Source organism: Coregonus clupeaformis, chromosome 23, assembly GCF_020615455.1.
Source record: "Coregonus clupeaformis isolate EN_2021a chromosome 23, ASM2061545v1, whole genome shotgun sequence".
NCBI lineage: Eukaryota > Metazoa > Chordata > Actinopteri > Salmoniformes > Salmonidae > Coregonus > Coregonus clupeaformis.
Window position 1 is genome coordinate 24,026,450 of NC_059214.1, and position 19,065 is coordinate 24,045,514.

The window sequence follows — 19,065 nt, forward strand, 5'->3', positions numbered from 1 at the left end:
AAAGTATGTTACGGAAAGTACGGTAGCAGTAGGCCTACATATATATATATTTTTTTTTTCTTGTTTGAGTGTGAACGATTGTTACGGAGAGTATATGTGTCAAGATCGTCTAACAGAGTGGACCAATGCGCAGCGTTGAATGCAAACATATTTATTCTCACTGAAGGCAACACGAACAAAACAACGAACGATACGTGACAGTTCACGGTTACCATAAACAGACTCGAAACAAAAACCCACAAACACGAATGAAAACCCGACTGTTTAAATATGGCTCCCAATCAGAGACAACCAGCTGACACTCGTTGCCTCTGATTGGGAGTCACTCAGACCAACATAGAAATAAGTAACCTAGACCCACAACAAAAACATAGAAACTAACACCCTGGCTCAACATACGAGAGTCCCCCGAGCCAGGGCGTGACAATATGGTTGGAAAGAGAATGGATTATTTCAATGAAGCTGTTGCGAGACATTCATATGCTCTAGCCATTAAAAAAATAATAATAATTTATAGAGGCCTGAGGCTTGAGACTGAGTATTTAGTGACCGCAATGTAACCTGAACAGAAAAAATGATGAGGTTCTGTCAGTTTTATACTGTATGGCAGAAATATATTATTTCCCCTGGAATCATGTTGGAGTTTAGAGATTTCAAGAGAGTGGCTTACATGGAAGCAATACTCAGTTCATCGTTTCTCAGCTTGTTTACCGTTCATAACTAAATCTTCTCTGCAAGGACATGCTTGATAAGTTTCACAGCAGTCTTTTGACAGTGGGCTCATCAGAGTTCTTGACAAACAGACTAGCTCTGACTACACTCGGCTGTGTGTTGATCTGGAAGACCAGTCACGGCTCACGAGTCATGGAAAATACTTCTGAACCCGAGCAGCACTTTTCACTTAATAATACTTTTATATATGTCATTTTAGAAAACTTGGAAATAGTACGTTTGAATTGGAATGCCTTTTATTTGCTTTTAGTTGGATTTACCTCTTGGAAATAAATAAAACATTTGAGCTTCAAAATAATGCGTCAACATGAATATTTCAACAGTTAAGAAAACATTGAAGGTGAAGGGGACATAAAGAGTCAATTCCTGCCACTTGAATCAGATAATCCCGCAGTGCAAAAGAAACAGAGAGTTAAATTGTATTTCTTACTGCCGCTGAGGCTAGCTGGGATCTTTCCTCTCTGTTTCTCAATGTCAGTCGTCTCCTGTCAGTTAAGAATGAAAAAAAAATAATGAAATGGAGGGACAGAGAGCTCACAGTTTGAGAGCAGCTATTAATGTATGCAATACACTTATAGTGACAGTCAATGGCATGCACTATTGCAAAGACGGCAAAAAGCAAACAAATGATGGACAATTCTGGGATGAAGGTATCTTCTGTTCTGTAACAGCTTTTGTTATATGCTATGCCTTGGCATAGCCATGCATCCTCTTACTAGAAGTATTTTCATTTTTATCTTGTGTTAGGAAATTACAAGAATTTCATTATCTTCAGCAGAGATTAAATACATTTTGGTGTTAAGTGTCTCCACTTAACATGTGATCTAAAAGAAGTGTACGCCCTCAGGAGAGTGAATAATTATATCGCTGCGTATGTATCTTATACTTGTTTGCAGAGAGTTAATCATACCTGCATCAGCACTAGTTATCAAAGCAGAATTTGCAGAGGAGCCATTTAGCATTGTGCTCTCTAACAAACCTTCTGTTTGAACCAATAAAACTCTTGTTTCTTTTCTTGTAGAACTTGGCAATCATGGAGACAAAGAAAAGTTAGCATTAATCAAAGCCAGCAGAGAAGAGCAAAAGGGGTTGGGGAATTGAAATGAGATTTGGAGCTCGGGGGGCTTATTTTCAGTTGCCATTTCCACCACAATAAAATTAATTGACCCCCCCAAAAAAATCCTTGGTGTTCTCATTTTTGTTTAGTATCATCCTGGTGTAAAGTCACAAACAATATCCAATTATTGCAGTTGTCGGTTCACTGAGTCAGGGCAGTTATAGTTGAGAATGAGTTGTACTTTAATATTTTTCCTTAGCAAGGCAATTTAAAAAGCATCATTACAGTGTTCCAAGAAATAGTCCCACAAATAGTTCTACAAATAGGGTTACAGTCTTGACCAGATCACAACACTTATCCACCCTCAGACATTTATACAGGAACCTCTGGTGCTTACAAAGTCATCATTGAATTCTGCATCAATCCAAAACATGTCCAGTCTATAATGTTCATGCTAAACATTTTATGGACACAAACCGCACAATACTTTTATTAGTTAGTGTAATTTTTATGCCCAAATCAAGATGGAAAGACCACAATATGTTTGGTTTTCTGTGGCTATCCAAATAGCATGTCAATATACTTGGAATTGACTTTAGTCAGTGGACAGGGTGCTAGGGAAAAAATGTCATTAGGAACCTGTTTGAACCCTGGTCCTCCCTGTCCAGGACAGAGCATCACTTTGGTATTCACAACTAACCTCATCAGGCAAGGTCTTCCTGCAGTTTTAGCTTGTTTAGCTCTCTCTTTATCTCTTTGGATCTGTAATTAACTAGTTATTAATCAATGCTAAAGGCATTCCCTTGAACACTCACAAATTGACATTCACAATCCAAACAAAAGTTATTCAAAAGTAGTTCCGGGAGCAACCAGCCATATTCAGGATTTTGGTAAGGGCCCATTGGTGATTCAGTTCGTACAGTAAAAGTTGCTTCCTTCAACATCATTTGTTCCATGTTTTCCTCCGTAGCATTGCACTTGAGAGCAGAGGCACACTTTGAGCTTGCTGACAGATCTGACAATTTGTTGAGAGGTTTCTTCATTCCAAAATGTATTTTGCTTTAGTTTCAATACCATTAGTAAATACAGTTAGTTTTGTGAGCTTGCAGAGAAATTCTGCATCAATTCACTTCCTTGACTTTCATCATAGACATCTTTGAGAAGGGTCTATTAATATTTGTGAATTCCAATTCTGTGTTGCAGGAATACTCTTGCTTTTTCCACAGAAGGCATTGGTGTCTATGGGTGCCTTAGATCCTCATAAGATGCTTTTTTCCTGACAGTTCCCCATGGGAAGATGCTCTGCATGACAAATATAGCCTCCTAAAAGCAAAGTCAGTGTTTTGAAAAGTATATATGCTTGGTGATATGCCAAATATATTGGAGAGAAAAACAGGTAGGGGGGAAGAATACTGAATTGATATTATCGTAAGATTCATCTGATGTTTCTTTGGTAGATTGTCTGATCAGTCACTCTGAGCCTCAATATGGCGAGGGCATTTTCACCCCCTCTCCAAGCTTTCTATCCTCCAACCCCAAAAGACACTTCTTTTGGGAGACTAAAGTGAATTGTAAACAGCAGAGGTTGCCCCTCCTGAGATCAGATGAAGTACTCCTTCTTGCTCTCGTCCATGGCATCCTGCAGAGCCGGGTCGCCTCGAAGTGCCGCATCCTCTGTTTCGGCAAACTCAGTGCCCTTGGCCTCGTTGGTGTGGTAGGTGCCCTTGTGCCGGTACATGTAGCGAATCACTACCACTGCCAAGCAAAGAAGCACCAGGACCACAGCAGCAATGACAGCTGCAAATGGAGATAGATTAGGGTGTTACAGCAAGGACTTTGGTCTCACAATGACAATTCACTATCACAATGACAATGGCAAAATACAATGGGGGATGCTTTTCACAATAGCCCGCGATTCTGCACAGGCAGGACTTCGACATTGAAGTGTCATTGATCTTTGAATGGGCAAAGTCATTGGAATGTACAGTATGTGGATCAGAAAGACGACTGTTCCTTGATGTTTGGTAAACGCCAACCCAAAACCAAAAGGGATATGCATCTCCAAATACTGATCAATCTTAAATCTGCCAACAGAGTGCAGTACAAAACAAGACTTTGTTCAATAATGTAGTGTTCAGAGACAAGTACAGGCCTAAACAGCTGTTTCTCTGTTATTTTCAAATGAGAATAGTTCAATCAAAGTTCATTGTGATGGTTTGCCAACAGTGAATGGTAGCGGTAATGTGGTAGGAGAGACACATTGTCCTACAGTGACCTGTTAAGTTTGAAAAAACTGGCTTGGGCCAAAAATCACAACTTGTGAAGATGTTTTGCAACTTAATTGTCTCTTGATAATAAAAAGTCAGTTTCACACTAGATTCTAATTTGAACACATTAATGGCAGAAGAAGGACAAAGTGTATTTTTAAATGCATATTGTGTGGTCTGTTACAGCTGTTTCCATAAAAATAGCAGTGACATTACATGTAAAATTTGTCCCGTTGGTTGGCTGACTCCAGAAATTAGCTTTAAATAGCTCTGTTCTGGAACATTTAGCAGACCGCTGCTTTGAAAGAAAGGGAAAGAGATATCTTTGTGTTGCATCGTTAAACTAAGGAGGATGTCTGCCTCCAGCATCAAATCCATCAGCCATATCGACTTGGATGAGGTTTGCAGAGGGAAGCAAAGCTGATGGACACCCTTTGAATGTTCTGGGAATGAGAATAACTATATTATAACTCACCTCCTAGTATGGCATCAAAGTATCCATCATTCACGTCATAATCTAAGGAGGCAAAAAGAAAGGGATTTCAGATGTGCTCATATAGGTTTACATAAGTTACATAGATAGCTACAGTACAGTGTGTAGTTATAACGCTGTAAGTACAATTATTTTACCTTCAATTTATCCCATGTATCTTGAACCACATTAATATTTAGTTTCCCCAGACTTTTACTTTGTTATTTTAACAAATGTAAATGTTTTATGAAGGTTTGTTTTTATAGACAGCTGTCTCCCTGGTGTGTGTGCAGAGAGGTACTTTGTATCCGTCACCGGGAGAAAAAACCCTCATTAAAGAAAGTGATTAAAGGTAATCATGAATTATTGCGCAGGCAACATCTGACTGTCTTGAGTTGACTTTCTCTGAAGGACAGAGTCACAGAGTCAGTCAGTCAAAGCCGAAACCGTGTCATTTATAAAAACACAACGTTAAATCCAAAATGGAGATCGATCCCTGCAAGCATGAGAAAGCGCTATAGCTAATGAAGGAAGGAAGAAAGGAAGAACAAAATGGTGCTTAGTTAATGGAGACCCCAAAGTGCACAATTAAAAGGCAGCCTCATTAATGCCTAATCAACCGAAACACATCTAGGTGTTCGCTCAGTCATTAGATCCTCATCACGATGCATTGTTTACGATGTGGACACATTCTCAGCAATTAAAAGGCCTAACAGAACCTGCTCATTTGGGATGGAGGGAGAGCAATTAAACAACATATCCTCAGTGTGTAGTTGTGGGAACAGAGTGTGAAGTGCAGTGAAGCAGCTGTGATGGGACAGGGTCCAGGCTGTGTGGGTCATTCAGTTACTGTGTACTAAATCAATATTTGAATTTCAAAATGTCTTTGACGAATGCTTGCCTGTTCTGGAGGCCTCAATATAATTCAATCTTGATCCAAATATGATCGGCTATTTTAGATGCAGACTCTCTTCTCCCTCAGTTAGACCTGACCAAAGCAACACATACTCCGTTATGAGACTGTTTCTGTTTAGGATTTATGGCTAAATCAACAGGCGTGAGAGTGTGGGTGTTTCTCAAAATGTATACTTCCGTGCTCCAAGCATGCAAATTGGAGCACGGGAGGATCGGCATATGAGTCCAAATCAAAGTATGCGAAACGGAGCACGGAGGGCGTACTCCGTTTGTACATATTTTGAAGCATGCATCGATGCAAGCTTTAACGGAAAGTATGAAAAGAAATATGACGCAACCCTGTAAAAAATACATAACATTTATTGAAATCAATGGCGGCAATTATTTGCGCTGAAGCGAGAGAAAATACACTCCGACTTCGGAATGAAATGTTACCTATTCACATCTCATATATTGCCTGACTACAATATTTTATCTTGATAGGTTAATAAATACATGCTGTGTTAATTTTGGCATGCTTACCTGCCTACGTACCGTAGATCGCAAGCCCATACTAAGTCAATAGGGCTGACTGGCTAGCTACTACTGTTAGCTAGCCAGAAAGTCACAAAGAATTGTTAGCTAGCTACCCACGAAGAATTTACATCTACCTTGCATAACATTAATTTTAGGTCATTTTTACCTGTTAAACTAGCTGGTTAGCTACATTATTACGATTCACATATAGCTAATTGATAGTTATGAAGTAAAATGTTTGCTTTGTGTATATCTTGTTTCGTCTCTATTGCCATTGTCCTGGTAGGAAGAAGGTTCAGTGAATGGGTAACTCCTTAGTAAGTCAATAGGGCTAACTGGCTAGCAAGCTAGCCATGAAGAATGTACATCTACCTTGCATAACATTAGTTTTAGGTCATTTTTGCCTGTTTAACTAGCTGGCTGACTAGATTACTACGATTCACATATATCTAGCTGATAATTATGAAGTTTGCTTTGTGTATATCTTGTTTCGCCTCTGTTGTTGCCATTGTCCTGGTTGGAATAAGGTTCAGTGAATGGGGAGATGCAGTGTGAGGTAATACAGTAGGGGGAGTGCGAGTGCTTCTCAAATATAATGTTTTATGCGTTCTCCACACTCTCGTCCTCACAAGAACATGCTCAAGAGAACATCCTCTGAGAATGCACTCGGAGCATGAGAGTGTGGAGCACGTTAGTATGCATATTGAGAAACACCCTGTGTCTGCTGCCGAGCTGCATGTATTTTGTCTTATCTAAATAAATACCTGACCAATATAACCATTCTTTAGTGTGGTGTATTATCTCTGTTTATCAGATAGAAAACGGGATACCTCAGTGCAATCTCATTCCCTTGTAAAAATCTAGATTGGATTTTGGAATGCCTAACATTATTCAGAACGCAAAAACTTAAGACACTTTATCAAAAAATGAACTCACCAACAGCGGTTATCGTGTCTGCTGCTTCACTCAGACCTGTGAATATACAGAGAAAGCAAGCAGTGCTTGGTTGTAGAATACAGTGCAAGAGTCAGAAGACAATATCACTTTCACTCCAGAAACAAATAATCATAATACATTTTTCTACTCAGTCTTAATATATATGAATAGTCGCTGAAACAATATTTTTACATAATTACACAACAGCTATTATAACGTGTAGGTAGACAATGTTACTCAATATTTTGTTACCGAACTGCACTCTTTTAAGTGCATGCATAATTTCAAATACTTACAAGCAAACCCTGCTGGAAAAAATAGCAACTTTGCTTAAGGCAAGATTCATCATCACAGATGAGGCAGCAAGCAGGTCAATAGTTTAAGCTGCTACTAAGATGCATGGTGAAATTCAGAGGGAGGCAGCCTATCCTATCCAATTTTAAAGCAAAAATATATCCATCCATAATTCAGGGTAGGGGAACGGGTTAAGTTTAATTTCTTTATATGGTCTACACTTAATCAGGCCAGCCAATATCTGAGAGCTGAGGAGAGAGCTCAAATCCCTGATAAATTTGCCAAGCAAACACGGGGGGCCTGTCTTGCCCGGAGGTGTCTCCTCGTTAGCCTCGTTAGCAAGATCCGCTCACTGCCGCGACATGGAGAGTGGGACATCTGCACCGCCCCCGATGGGGACCACTAAGCCTCATCCAAGAGCAGATTTCTCTTCTCGTCACCAGAAGCCAAATTGGCCGACAGGCAGGCAAAGGCGTGAGGAGGGTTGGTGGAGGGTGGTGAGTATTGGATGCCACAGAGCATTAGCCATCATGCATCACCTCCATCTTTCGCTTCTTTCGCCGACACATCCGCCGAAGAGTTTCCCCCGGGAACGAGACACTGCTTTCATCGCATTCCCAGAAGTGGCGTTAATCTTGCCCAAAGCTGGCTGTGAAGCAGGCCTGGTAAATGTCTCCCTATAGGAAGGAAGGGGGAACTGGAAGCCAAATTAATTCCACCCTGCAGATCTGTGGCTGACACTGTGCTGATATGATATTCTCAGGAAATAAATATATGCTAAAGCCTGGTCGCATCTAGCTCTAGTGGCTCTTGGTCCCTAAATGGCGGTTCAATTTAGTGGCCATTGTAAGGAAAAGTAAATAATATCCATTTAAATGTTAGATAGGCTGGCATCTTGCTTCTCACACTATCAAACTGCATGGACCAATCTTAATGAAAATGGTATCACGTAGTGCAGAGTTGGTGCTCTAAAGTAGTTTTCAGTATAGGTGTATTGCAGTTGGACAGTCAATTTCCTGGTTCCCTCTCTGGGCTAGCTGGCACAGGGGATGTCATTAATGGAGTTGTGATAAGTCTTGGGAGGTGAATGCAGCTGCCAGCGACCATGACAATAACACTCTTGTTTTTTTGGCAGCAATCACTTGAGGCCATCCGTGCTGTCACAACACAATGATGTTTCAAATCAAATCAACAGCTGTGGTGTTGTTACTAACTTGTACTTGTTGGGGAGTTGCTGTTCATTTTGTAATCCCACAAATATTTGGGATCATTTAGCTTGTTGGACCAATGCTGCTGCAATTATGAAGTTGCAGAAGGGGATTGAGAATAATCGCCAGCTCAGTCTGAGAAGTAGGGCCTATCAAACAACATGAGAGATTGGGAGACTACCATAAAAATTCAGTGTCAAACATGCAGACGATAGATTTGAATTTTGATAACACGCAAACTCTTCAATACAGTCTTCAAATTTCAAGGATGGAACAGACAGTGTTCAAAGCACAGTTTCACCTCGTCTCGGTGGATTTCAAACGTTTTATTATTGACGGGCTGCAACGGTGGTTTCTCAACTTAATTTCCCACCTGTCATTGTCTGGTGGATATGGCTGACTCCTGATTTCCGTCAGCAAACAGCTCAGCTGTGGCCCGCTGCCTGTGCCTAACTGAGGGTGAAAACATCCACTAAATGCCTGGATAAATACCTCTCTCTTCCCCCATCTCTCTCTCTGCTCTTCTTCTTTCGGTAATGTTCCACAGAGATGGATGCTCGTCTTTGTATTATTTAACATGCTGTGGGCTGCTCATGCAGCTGTCTGAAAAATCTAAATACTGAGTGTCCTTTCAAATGAAATGCACATCTTTGGAGTTCTGGCAGGTGTCTGGTGGAGCAGTTGGAGAGGTTGTGGCTTGGTTAAACGTGATAATATTGCAGTTCCCTTTATTTATTTTCCCCTTATTATACTGTGTACTGTTGAGAAAATGATACACAAGCCTACTGCATGTTCAATATAAAGCATTTGTGTTTGTGGATGAGCTAAGCACCAACCATTAGCAACACTATTATCTATTATTAGGTATATGTTATGTAAGCAACCATGAGAAATCATAACCAATCACTTCAAAAACCTACTCATCTGGTCTTGAGACTGCAAGGTCTCCATAAATGAACAATGAACTTTCTCCCAACGTCAGGGTCTTAGAACGCATTAAGATAACGCTCCTGAGTAAAATGTCAAATATTTCAATTTGCCGGCCAAGGGAACTTCATCCTTGCAGAATAGTTTTAATATGCAGGGTTCGTCTCTTGTCTCTTTCATTCGCCTCAAACTCCCTGCCTGGGCTCCAAACATATTTGACTTCATGACTTTAAAAAAATGTTGGTCTATAATTCATATACATGTGTTCTGAACCCTGCCTCTCCCACACACTGCAGGTACTAAAAAAATCACTTTGGCTTTCTCAATCATTTTCCTCGTCACATCACATAGAGGAGAAAACATATTTCTTATTTATCCCCTTCAGTAAGAGCACTGTCAGAGTAAGACTGGTATGGTGCTGTACAACAAAAATAATATCTAAATGGACTATTCAATGAATGGGCAATAAATGGCTGACTGAAGAATTGCTTTGATTTCGTCACCAGAGTCAGCAGCTCATAGCCATTCTGAGGAACTGAAAGCCTGAGCTTAGTGCTTCCATTAAGTCCAAGAGCGCAACTCCCCGATTAGACTATACAAAAGACAGAATGTACGGGTATGTATGGGTATGTACAATGGACTGCATACCAGTCGTACCCCATTTTCTTGGCTACATGTACATATAGGTCTGAATAAATAATCGTGCTTCGCTAATCAAAATGGCTACTATGTTTGAGCTGGCCAAAGCATAGTTTTCTCTGGCATGTTCCAGACTAATATTTCCTCTCACATACTGTACTCTACTCATGCACTGACCTCCAAGTCATGTCGTGATAAGGATACGGAGGAAAGGATTGGGTAGCGGTGGGAGGCTGGGGAGGGAAGCATCTTATCAGCTCTGAAACCATGCAGACATGCCGTTTTACATTATTCATCTGAGAGGTTTGAGCAGGCACTATGAGTTCATTAGCTAAATACAGATCTCTAATGTGAACCGCCATTTCATATTTTATTTATACTGCCAATTAACACAGTGAATGCTAGTGACTCTGCTCTAGGATAAACACTGACAGCAGACGGTATCTTTACTGATGAACTGTACGTTCAGTATTAGCAGAAAGCATGCCCTTGTGTGTTTAAAGATCTCCTGCAAAACACAGTTCAAGTTGCATGGCAGGCACCAAACTACTCAGCGTTGTTCTATCTAGTGCATTCTGTAGCAGTGATGCAGGTTGATCATCATCTCCAGCGATGGTAATGAAAGTAAATGACCGCCTGAGGGACGACGCAACAGAACGACATCACATTTGAATAAAGTTATCTCTCTGCAAACGGCCTGCCAGGCATAACTAATCAACACATTCTAATGAGTTTCTTTCTTCTGCTACTTTAGACTGTGTTGATTGGGAGGGCAATACTGCAATCTCTTCAACAGCAGTAGAAGCTTTGATGACATGCAAGCAATGCCAGTGCAATCTGCCAATATGGGAACATCAGTAATGAACTTGCAATGAAGTCTTTACAAACAAACACACAGCAAAGTCATCATCAGAATAGTTCTGTCTATATGGGCAGAGAGAGAGAGAGTGTGGTAGTAAAAAAAATGCCTTCAAAGTTTCATTTAATGAAATCTGGCTGGGTATCTCAATCAATACAGACTACACAAAACAAAACTCAATCCATCTCGTAGATACAGAATGCAATTTTCTAAATGTGTGAACAAAACAGTCAGCTTTTATCTTCTCCAAAGGGTCCACTGAATAAACACAATTATCAGTACACTTCATCTAGGCCTACTGAGAAAGTAGATAATACACAGTCTGTGTTTAAGGTAAAATGGGATGTCGTCTGAGGTCTTGTAATTGTGCCAAGGATACTACGTAAAGCAAATTTGTGTAGTGAAATGCTGTGTACAGCAGAAGGCCTGTAGGTAGCCTTGAGTGGAGTGGTGTAAAAGCCCAATATATCATATATATGAGTTGGAGTTTTAAGCTTGTCAGACACCATTTTGTGTTAAACTTGGACAGGCTTTACAAACCTGTATTTTCAGTGTTAAACACTTTTTATTATCAGGCCTCCCATCAAAAGTGGACAGCATATTTCTTCTGGCTGTAGGCATGATTGTACAAGAGATCCTATCAGAAAATTGGTCCTTGAGGGAGCGCTTCTTGGGACCTGAGGTTGTTTATCAAATGTTATGTGTTGTAACAAGTTAAATATGTGGAGCGTTGGTTCTCGGAGACCTACCCATGTGCCATGATCATCCCTCTCCCCTTTCCTTCCACGGCTATTCTGTGCTCGTTGCTCTGACAACCCTTATCCATTTTCTGACAGAGGTTCTAACCGGGACCAGAATTCTCAATGAAAACATTTCAATCACAGCTCTGGAAGCTAGCAAGTGAGAGAGTAGGCCAACAACTTGCAGAAAGCAGGTGTGTGAAGGGTGTGGCGTGCGGGAAAGCAACAGGGACAAAAAAAGAAGAAGATTAAGACAGAGAGAAAAAGCCTGGAATTATATACAAAGACAGGGAGAGGAAGAGGGAAAGGAGAAGAGTGAATAGAGGGGAGAGGATTCTAGACTGAGGCTACAGGGCAGCCACACCTCAGCAGAACCTATTGTTTGTCATCCAGTGGGCAGTACTGTAATAAAACATGTTTTGCCCCTCCAATCCTTTCCACCCACGCCCGGAGTGCCAAGTCTAGGTCCAAAAGACTTCTCAACAGCTTCTACCCCCAAGCCATAAGACTCCTGAACAGCTAATCATGGCTACCCGGACTATTTGCACTGCCCCCCCACCCCATCCTTTTTACGCTGCTGCTACTCTGTTAAGTATTTATGCATAGTCACTTTAACTCTACCCACATGTACATATTACCTCAACTACCTCAACTAGCCGGTGCCCCCGCACATTGACTCTGCAACGGTACCCCCCTGTATATATAGCCTCCCTACTGTCACTTTATTTTACTGTATATATAGCCTCCCTACTGTCACTTTATTTTACTTCTGCTCTTTTTTTCTCAACACTTTTTTTGTTGTTGTTTTATTCTTACTTTTTTTGTTTAAAATAAATGCACTGTTGGTTAAGGGCTGTAAGTAAGCATTTCACTGTAATGTCTGCACCTGTTGTATTCGGCGCATGTGACCAATAAAATTTGATTTGATTTGATTTGATTACACTGAACCATTACACTGTGTCTCAAGTATTTGGCACAACTCTCCATTTTCCCTTATCTTTCCTTGCCTCTCCCCCACATTCTTTCTCTGCTTTCCTCTGGCTGTATCTGGCTGTGTTCAGGCTTTTCTCTCGCTATCTCCCCCACTCAGCCTCTCAGACTCCCTAGTCTCTGTCTGCAAGTTCTGTTGCAAAATCAAAGTTCTCCTACTAGAATGATCGATGACAAAGTTATCATCGGACTGCCATGGAATACTCTAAAAGTAATTAACCTGTTGAGGAAGCCTCTAGATTGGCATCTTACAATTTACCATGCCACCATGAGGACGCTCTCAATAAAACATTGGATCCAATATCGCAGCTCTGATTAAGAAGACAAAATAAATTATCTTTCTCCCCCACTTGCAGTGTCACTTATTTGTCGGGCCCAGAGCTGTCAGAACGATCGATTAGGGTGCGCCCCAGATCCCCTCTCAGAGACTTGTTACCAGGAGCCTTACAACCTATCGAATAACCTTATATTTTAGGTCAAACCTCCAGGGAAGCACAATGGCAACTTCATATCGTTGTGAGAAGGATACAAAAATGTATTGTGATGTCACGAGAGGCTGTGTCCTGGAGGGACGTTACATCCCCCTGAGGTGGCTGCAAACCCAGACAGCTATGGCTCCATCTGCTGGTAATGGTCGGGAACTCCAACCTCTGTGGCCAATCTTCCCATTCGCAGCTGAAACCAATCAGGGGCTGATGGGCTGGAGTTGTTTGGAAGGGAAGAGACACGGTCTGGAGGGGTGGGCTCTGGGAAGAAGAGAATTGTGTTATAATTTCGTTAGTTGCCGAAGACGGTTAATAAAATCCTTGTTTTGGTTGAACCTGGTCTCCCTGCACTACTTGGGCAATCCCGCTGGAAGCTGTGTAGCCTCTCGTGACATCACAGATGGTGGAGAATACGGGCATGCTCAAGCGTTAATAGTGCATGTCAGAGGAGGATACCGAAGGTTTGATCACCCAGTTTTCCAAGTTGGCCGTAGGCTCCCCGCCCGACTGAAATGGAGGACATATTGAAAGCCCTTGTTGCTGGCCAGCAAGCCCAGATGCAAGCAAACGTGGCTCTCTTGGAGGAGCAAAAGAAAGCCAACCTTCTGAAGGCAGAGGAATTGCAGTTGCAGAGACAGAGGGTTGTCCAAAATACCCGCCCAATAAAGGCAAGTGACTTTATATCTAAGATGGGAGCTACCGATGACATTGAGGCATACCTGCATGCATTTGAGGCCACGGCCACTAGGGAAGCCTGGCCCAAGCAACAGTGGGTTGGTCTGTTAGCCCCTTTTCTAACCGGGGAATCGCTGAATGCTGTCCGGGACCTGGGCCCTGACCAGGTTACTGACTATGATGCCCTGAAGTCTGAGATCCTCAGCAGATATGGACTCACAAAATTTGGTATGGCCCAGCGCTTTCACAGTTGGACCTTCCAACCAGACCAACCCTCCTCGGGCGCAGATGCATGAACTTGTCCGAATCGCAAGGAAATGGCTGGATCCGCAGAGGAATACAGCAGCGGCGGTGGTGGAGGCCGTTGTGGTGGATCGTTACCTACGCGCCCCTGCCTTATGAGGCAAAACGGTTCATCAGTCAACAGGCCTTGACCACGGCTGATCTGACCGTGGAAGCTGTGGAAAAGTACCAGGCCACAGCGGAGATGCTGAATGCTTCCCGAAAAGACCCCAGGAGTGCGGCCCCACCACAAATGGGAAGGACCCGTCCAAAGGACCCCAAGGTCTCGAACCCAGCCACGTCAGGACTTATCCCGGCTCCAGGGGGAGCCAGAAACCAGGCGGGTCCAACATGAGATCCGCACCATGCCTGGCCGAACGGTAAACCAGCGCCCGTACCGCGTGCCAGAGGCTCGTAAAGTGGTTATACAGAAGGAGGTAAGGGAAGATGCGGGAGTTGGGAGTAATCGAAGAGTCCCACAGTGCCTGGGCAAGTCCCATAGTACTAGTTCCCAAGCCAGACGGTTCAGTACGATTTTGTAATGACTATCGAAAGTTGAATGAAGTGTCTGAATTTGATGCATACCCAATGCCTCGTGTCGATGATTTAATAGACTCCTTGGGGCATGCTCGTTTCATAACCACTCTTGATCTCACAAAAGGCTACTGGCAGGTGCCCTTGACCCCGGCGTCTAAGGAGAAGACAGCCTTTGCCACCCCGGAGGGGCTCTACCAGTATACCCGACTTCCGTTTGGTCTCCACGGGGCACCTGCCACGTTCCAACGCCTGATGGATCGAGTCCTTGCGCCCCCCACAAGAGGTAATGCGCAGCGGCTTATTTGGATGATGTGGTTATACAAAGTCAGGATTGGGCCAGCCACCTACCCCGGGTACAAGCGGTGCTGGATTCGCTCAGGAAGCAGGGCTCACGGCAAACCCGAAGAAGTGCAAGGTGGCCTTCAGTGAGACAAACTACCTGGGGTACACCATTGGGCGGGGGTTGGTCAAACCCTCAGGAAGCCAAACTGCGGGCCATACAGGACTGGCCGCAGCCCATCAACAAGAAGCAAGTAAGGTCATTTTTTGGGCCTCGCTGGCTACTATAGACGCTTTATTGCAGATTTTGCTACCATAGCGGCACCATTGACGGAGCTGACGACCAAACGCCACTCACGAATGGTGAAGTGGAACCCTGCGGCGGAGGCGGCTTTCCGCAACCTGAAGCGAGCACTCTGCTCCAGTCCGATCCTGGTGGCACCAGACTTCAAGAAGGAATTCATGGTCCAAGCGGATGCTTCGGAGGTGGGTCTGGGTGCTGTCCTCACCCAGGCACATGACGGGAAGAACATCCCATTCTCTACCTAAGCAGGAAGTTACTTCCAAGAGAGAAGAACTATTCAACGGTGGAGAAGGAATGTCTGGCTGTAGTCTGGGCCCTGGAGTCCCTTCGGGTTCTATCTCCTGGGCCGACGTTTCATGGTGGTATCTGATCACGCCCCCTCTGCAGTGGATGGCCAAGAACAAGGAATCAAACAGTAGAGTAACCAGATGGTTTTTGAGCTTGCAACCGTTTAACTTTTCGGTTGTCCACAGGGCTGGCAAGCACCACGGAAATGCGGACGCCCTCTCCCGGCGTGATGCCTTCTTCACTGCCTTTACCCAGACGAGGACGTCGGTCCCGAGGAGGGGATGTGTGATGTCACGAGAGGCTGTGTCCTGGAGGGACGTTACATCCCCCTGAGGTGGCTGCAAACCCAGACAGCTATGGCTCCATCTGCTGGTATGGTCGGGAACTCCAACCCTCTGTGGCCAATCTTCCCACGCAGCTGAAACCAATCAGGGGCTGATGGGCTGGAGTTGTTTGGAAGGGAAGAGACACGGTCTGGAGGGTGGGCTCTGGGAAGAAGAGAATTGTGTTATAATTTCGTTAGTTGCCGAAGACGGTTAATAAAATCCTTGTTTTGGTTGAACCTGGTCTCCCTGCACTACTTGGGCAATCCCGCTGGAAGCTGTGTAGCCTCTCGTGACATCACAGTATACTTTCATGGGAATTATATCCTATAGTATTCCAAATTAATAAATAAAAGGTGTTATGATAGTGTAATATATTCTCCTTGTCCGACAATGACTTGTCATAATTCATGGATGTGTAACACTGCATCGGGGCTTTGAGTGTTTGGTTTCGAGCACTGGTTGTCAGGACAAACCAATTATAATCTGTGGCCTGTGTCACGGTACACTTGTGGATGTGGTGGTGAAGTCAGGCGCAGGACACAGCTGATAAGTCAAAACGACTTTACTGAGACTCAATGAACAAATACAAAAATAAATGGCCTCGTAAACACAGGAGCCGAAAGACTACGCGCAACGCGTAAAATACACTCATGCACAAAATATACCGAACCTAGACAAACGACAGGCAGACAATAACACACAACTGCAAACAAAACCAAAGGGTAACTTATAGGTGACATAATCAATACAGAAGACGAAACAGGTGCACCAACTAGACAAGACCAAACAAACATCGAGAACATCAAGCGGTAGCAGCTAGTACTCCGGGGACGACGACCGCCGAAGCCTGCCCGAGCAAGGAGGAGGAGCAGCCTCGGTGGTATTCGTGACAGTACCCCCTTGACGCGCGGCTCCAGCCGTGTGCCGACCCCGGCCTCGGGGGCGGCCAGAAGGACGCGGAGCAGGGCGCGTGGGATGACTACGGTGGAACTCCGTCAGGAGGGAGGGATCTAAAATGTCCCTCCTGGGCACCCAGCACCGTTCCTCCGGACCGTACCCCTCCCACTCCACGAGATATTGTAGACCCCCCATCCGACGTCTCGAATCCACGATGGACCGGACTGAGTACGCCGGAGCCCCCTCGATGTCCAGTGGGGGGATCGGAGGAGTCTCTCTTATCTCACTGTCCTGGAGTGGACCAGCTACTACCGGCCTGAGGAGAGACACATGGAACGAGGGGTTAATGTGATAATCATTAGGCAGTTGTAACTTGTAGCATACCTCGTTCAATCTCCTCAGGACTTTAAATGGCCTCGTAAACACAGGAGGCGAAAGACTACGCGCAACGCGTAAAATACACTCATGCACAAAATATTCCGAACCTAGACAAACGACAGGCGGACAATAACACACAACTGCAAACAAAACCAAAGGGTAACTTATAGGTGACATAATCAATACAGAAGACGAAACAGGTGCACCAACTAGACAAGACCAAACAAACATCGAGAACATCAAGCGGTAGCAGCTAGCACTCCGGGGACGACGACCGCCGAAGCCTGCCCGAGCAAGGAGGAGGAGCAGCCTCGGTGGTATTCGTGACAGTACCCCCTTGAGGGTAAAGCGGCGGGGGAGCGTCTGTTCCACCTTCGACAGGGGAAGAGGAGCGCACAGGAGTTCGCCCTGGACTTCCGGACTCTAGCGGCGGATGCGGGGTGGAATAAGAGGGCCCTCATCGATCACTATCGGTGCAGCCTGCGTGAGGACGTTCGGCGAGAGTTGTCCTGCAGGGACACCAATCTAACCTTCGACCAGTTGGTGGACATGTCAATCCGTCTGAATACCCTGCTGGCCACCCGCGGACGTCCAGAGTTGGGGCCGTCCATTCCATCCCCCAGCACCTCCGAGCCGAGCCCTATGGAGCTCGGGGGTGCTGGCGCTAGAGAGAGGAGGAGAGAGAGCCCGAGGGGGGCCGTCCCCTGCACCAACTGTGGCCATGGAGGACACACTGCGGCTAGGTGCTGGGGAGGGTCTCCAGGGATTCGAGGCAACAGGTCGCGCACTGGGGAGTCATTCCAGGTGAGTAGGCGCCCAACTCACCCAGAGCTCTCTGTTGTTCACTTGTGTATACCTGTAGTATTTCCTCCGGTTGCATCTCATTCCCAGCATAAGGCGCTAGTCGATTCAGGCGCAGCTGGGAATTTCATTGATCGTAAATTTTGTGTTAAGTTAGGGATCCCCCTCCTGCCCGTTGAGGCACCCTTCCCTGTCCATGCCCTAGATAGCCGTCCGTTGGGATCTGGGTTGATTAGGGAGGTCACTGCGCCACTAAAGATGAAGACGCAGGGGGGTCATGAGGAGATCATTCAATTGTACCTGATCGACTCTCCTGCGTATCCCGTGGTGCTGGGGCTTCCTTGGTTAATCGCCCATGACCCCACCATTTCGTGGCAACAGAGGGCTCTCAAGGAATGGTCTGTCCAGTGTGTCGGGCGATGTTTAGGTGTTTCCGTCCGGGCGACCACGGTGGATTGTCCGAACCAAGTGCCCGCAATGCACATTCCCCCCGAGTATGAGGATTTGGCACTCGTGTTCAGCAAGACTAGGGCGACGCGATTGCCACCTCATAGACGGGGAGATTGTGCGATAAACCTCCAGGCAGGTGCGGCTCTTCCACGGAGCCATGTGTATCCTCTGTCTCAAGAGGAGACGGCGGCTATGGAGACATACATAGCCGAGTCCCTGAGACAAGGATACATACGGTCCTCCACTTCCCCTGCGTCCTCGAGTTTCTTTTTTGTGAAGAAGAAGGATGGAAGGTTGCGCCAGTGTATTGATTACCGTAGTCTCAATCAGATCACTGTCAAATACAGTTATCCTCTTCCTCTGATTGCGAGTATGACTGAATCATTACGCGGAGCACGTTTCTTCACAAAACTGGATCTCAGGAGCGCCTACAACTTGGTGCGCATTAGGGAGGGAGATGAATGGAAGACAGCATTTAGTACCACCTCGGGTCATTATGAGTATCTCGTCATGCCATACGGGTTAATGACAAGATCTTCCGAGACCTGCATGGGCAAGGTGTGGTAGTGTACATTGACGACATCCTAGTGTACTCTTCTACACGAGCCGAGCATGTAGCCCTGGTGCGCCGAGTGTTGGGTAGGCTGTTGGAACATGACTTGTATGTCAAGGCAGAGAAATGTCTGTTTTTCCAGGAGTCCATCTCCTTCTTGGGTCATCGGTTGTCCGCGTCAGGGGTGAAGATGGAGATTGACCATGTGTCGGCCGTGCGTAATTGGCAGACTCCAACCAGGTGTGTTATTCTGTCACG

At 44.8% G+C, this 19,065-nt stretch overlaps 1 protein-coding gene across 3 annotated transcripts in view; it reads right to left on the bottom strand.

Moving 5' to 3' along the window:
* Positions 1-2,010: 2,010 nt before the first annotated feature.
* The window catches only part of LOC121536722 (glycophorin-C), a 31,210-nt gene continuing 14,155 nt past the window's right edge, over positions 2,011-19,065 (bottom strand). For all 3 annotated transcript variants that reach the window (XM_041844179.2, XM_041844181.2, XM_041844180.2), the window contains 3 exons: positions 6,896-6,931; positions 4,532-4,573; positions 2,011-3,586 (listed from right to left, as the gene is read on the bottom strand). In XM_041844179.2, coding sequence (XP_041700113.1) covers positions 3,390-3,586; positions 4,532-4,573; positions 6,896-6,931 — 275 coding nt within the window. In that variant the 3' untranslated portion in view covers positions 2,011-3,389. The remainder of the gene's footprint in view (positions 3,587-4,531; positions 4,574-6,895; positions 6,932-19,065) is intronic.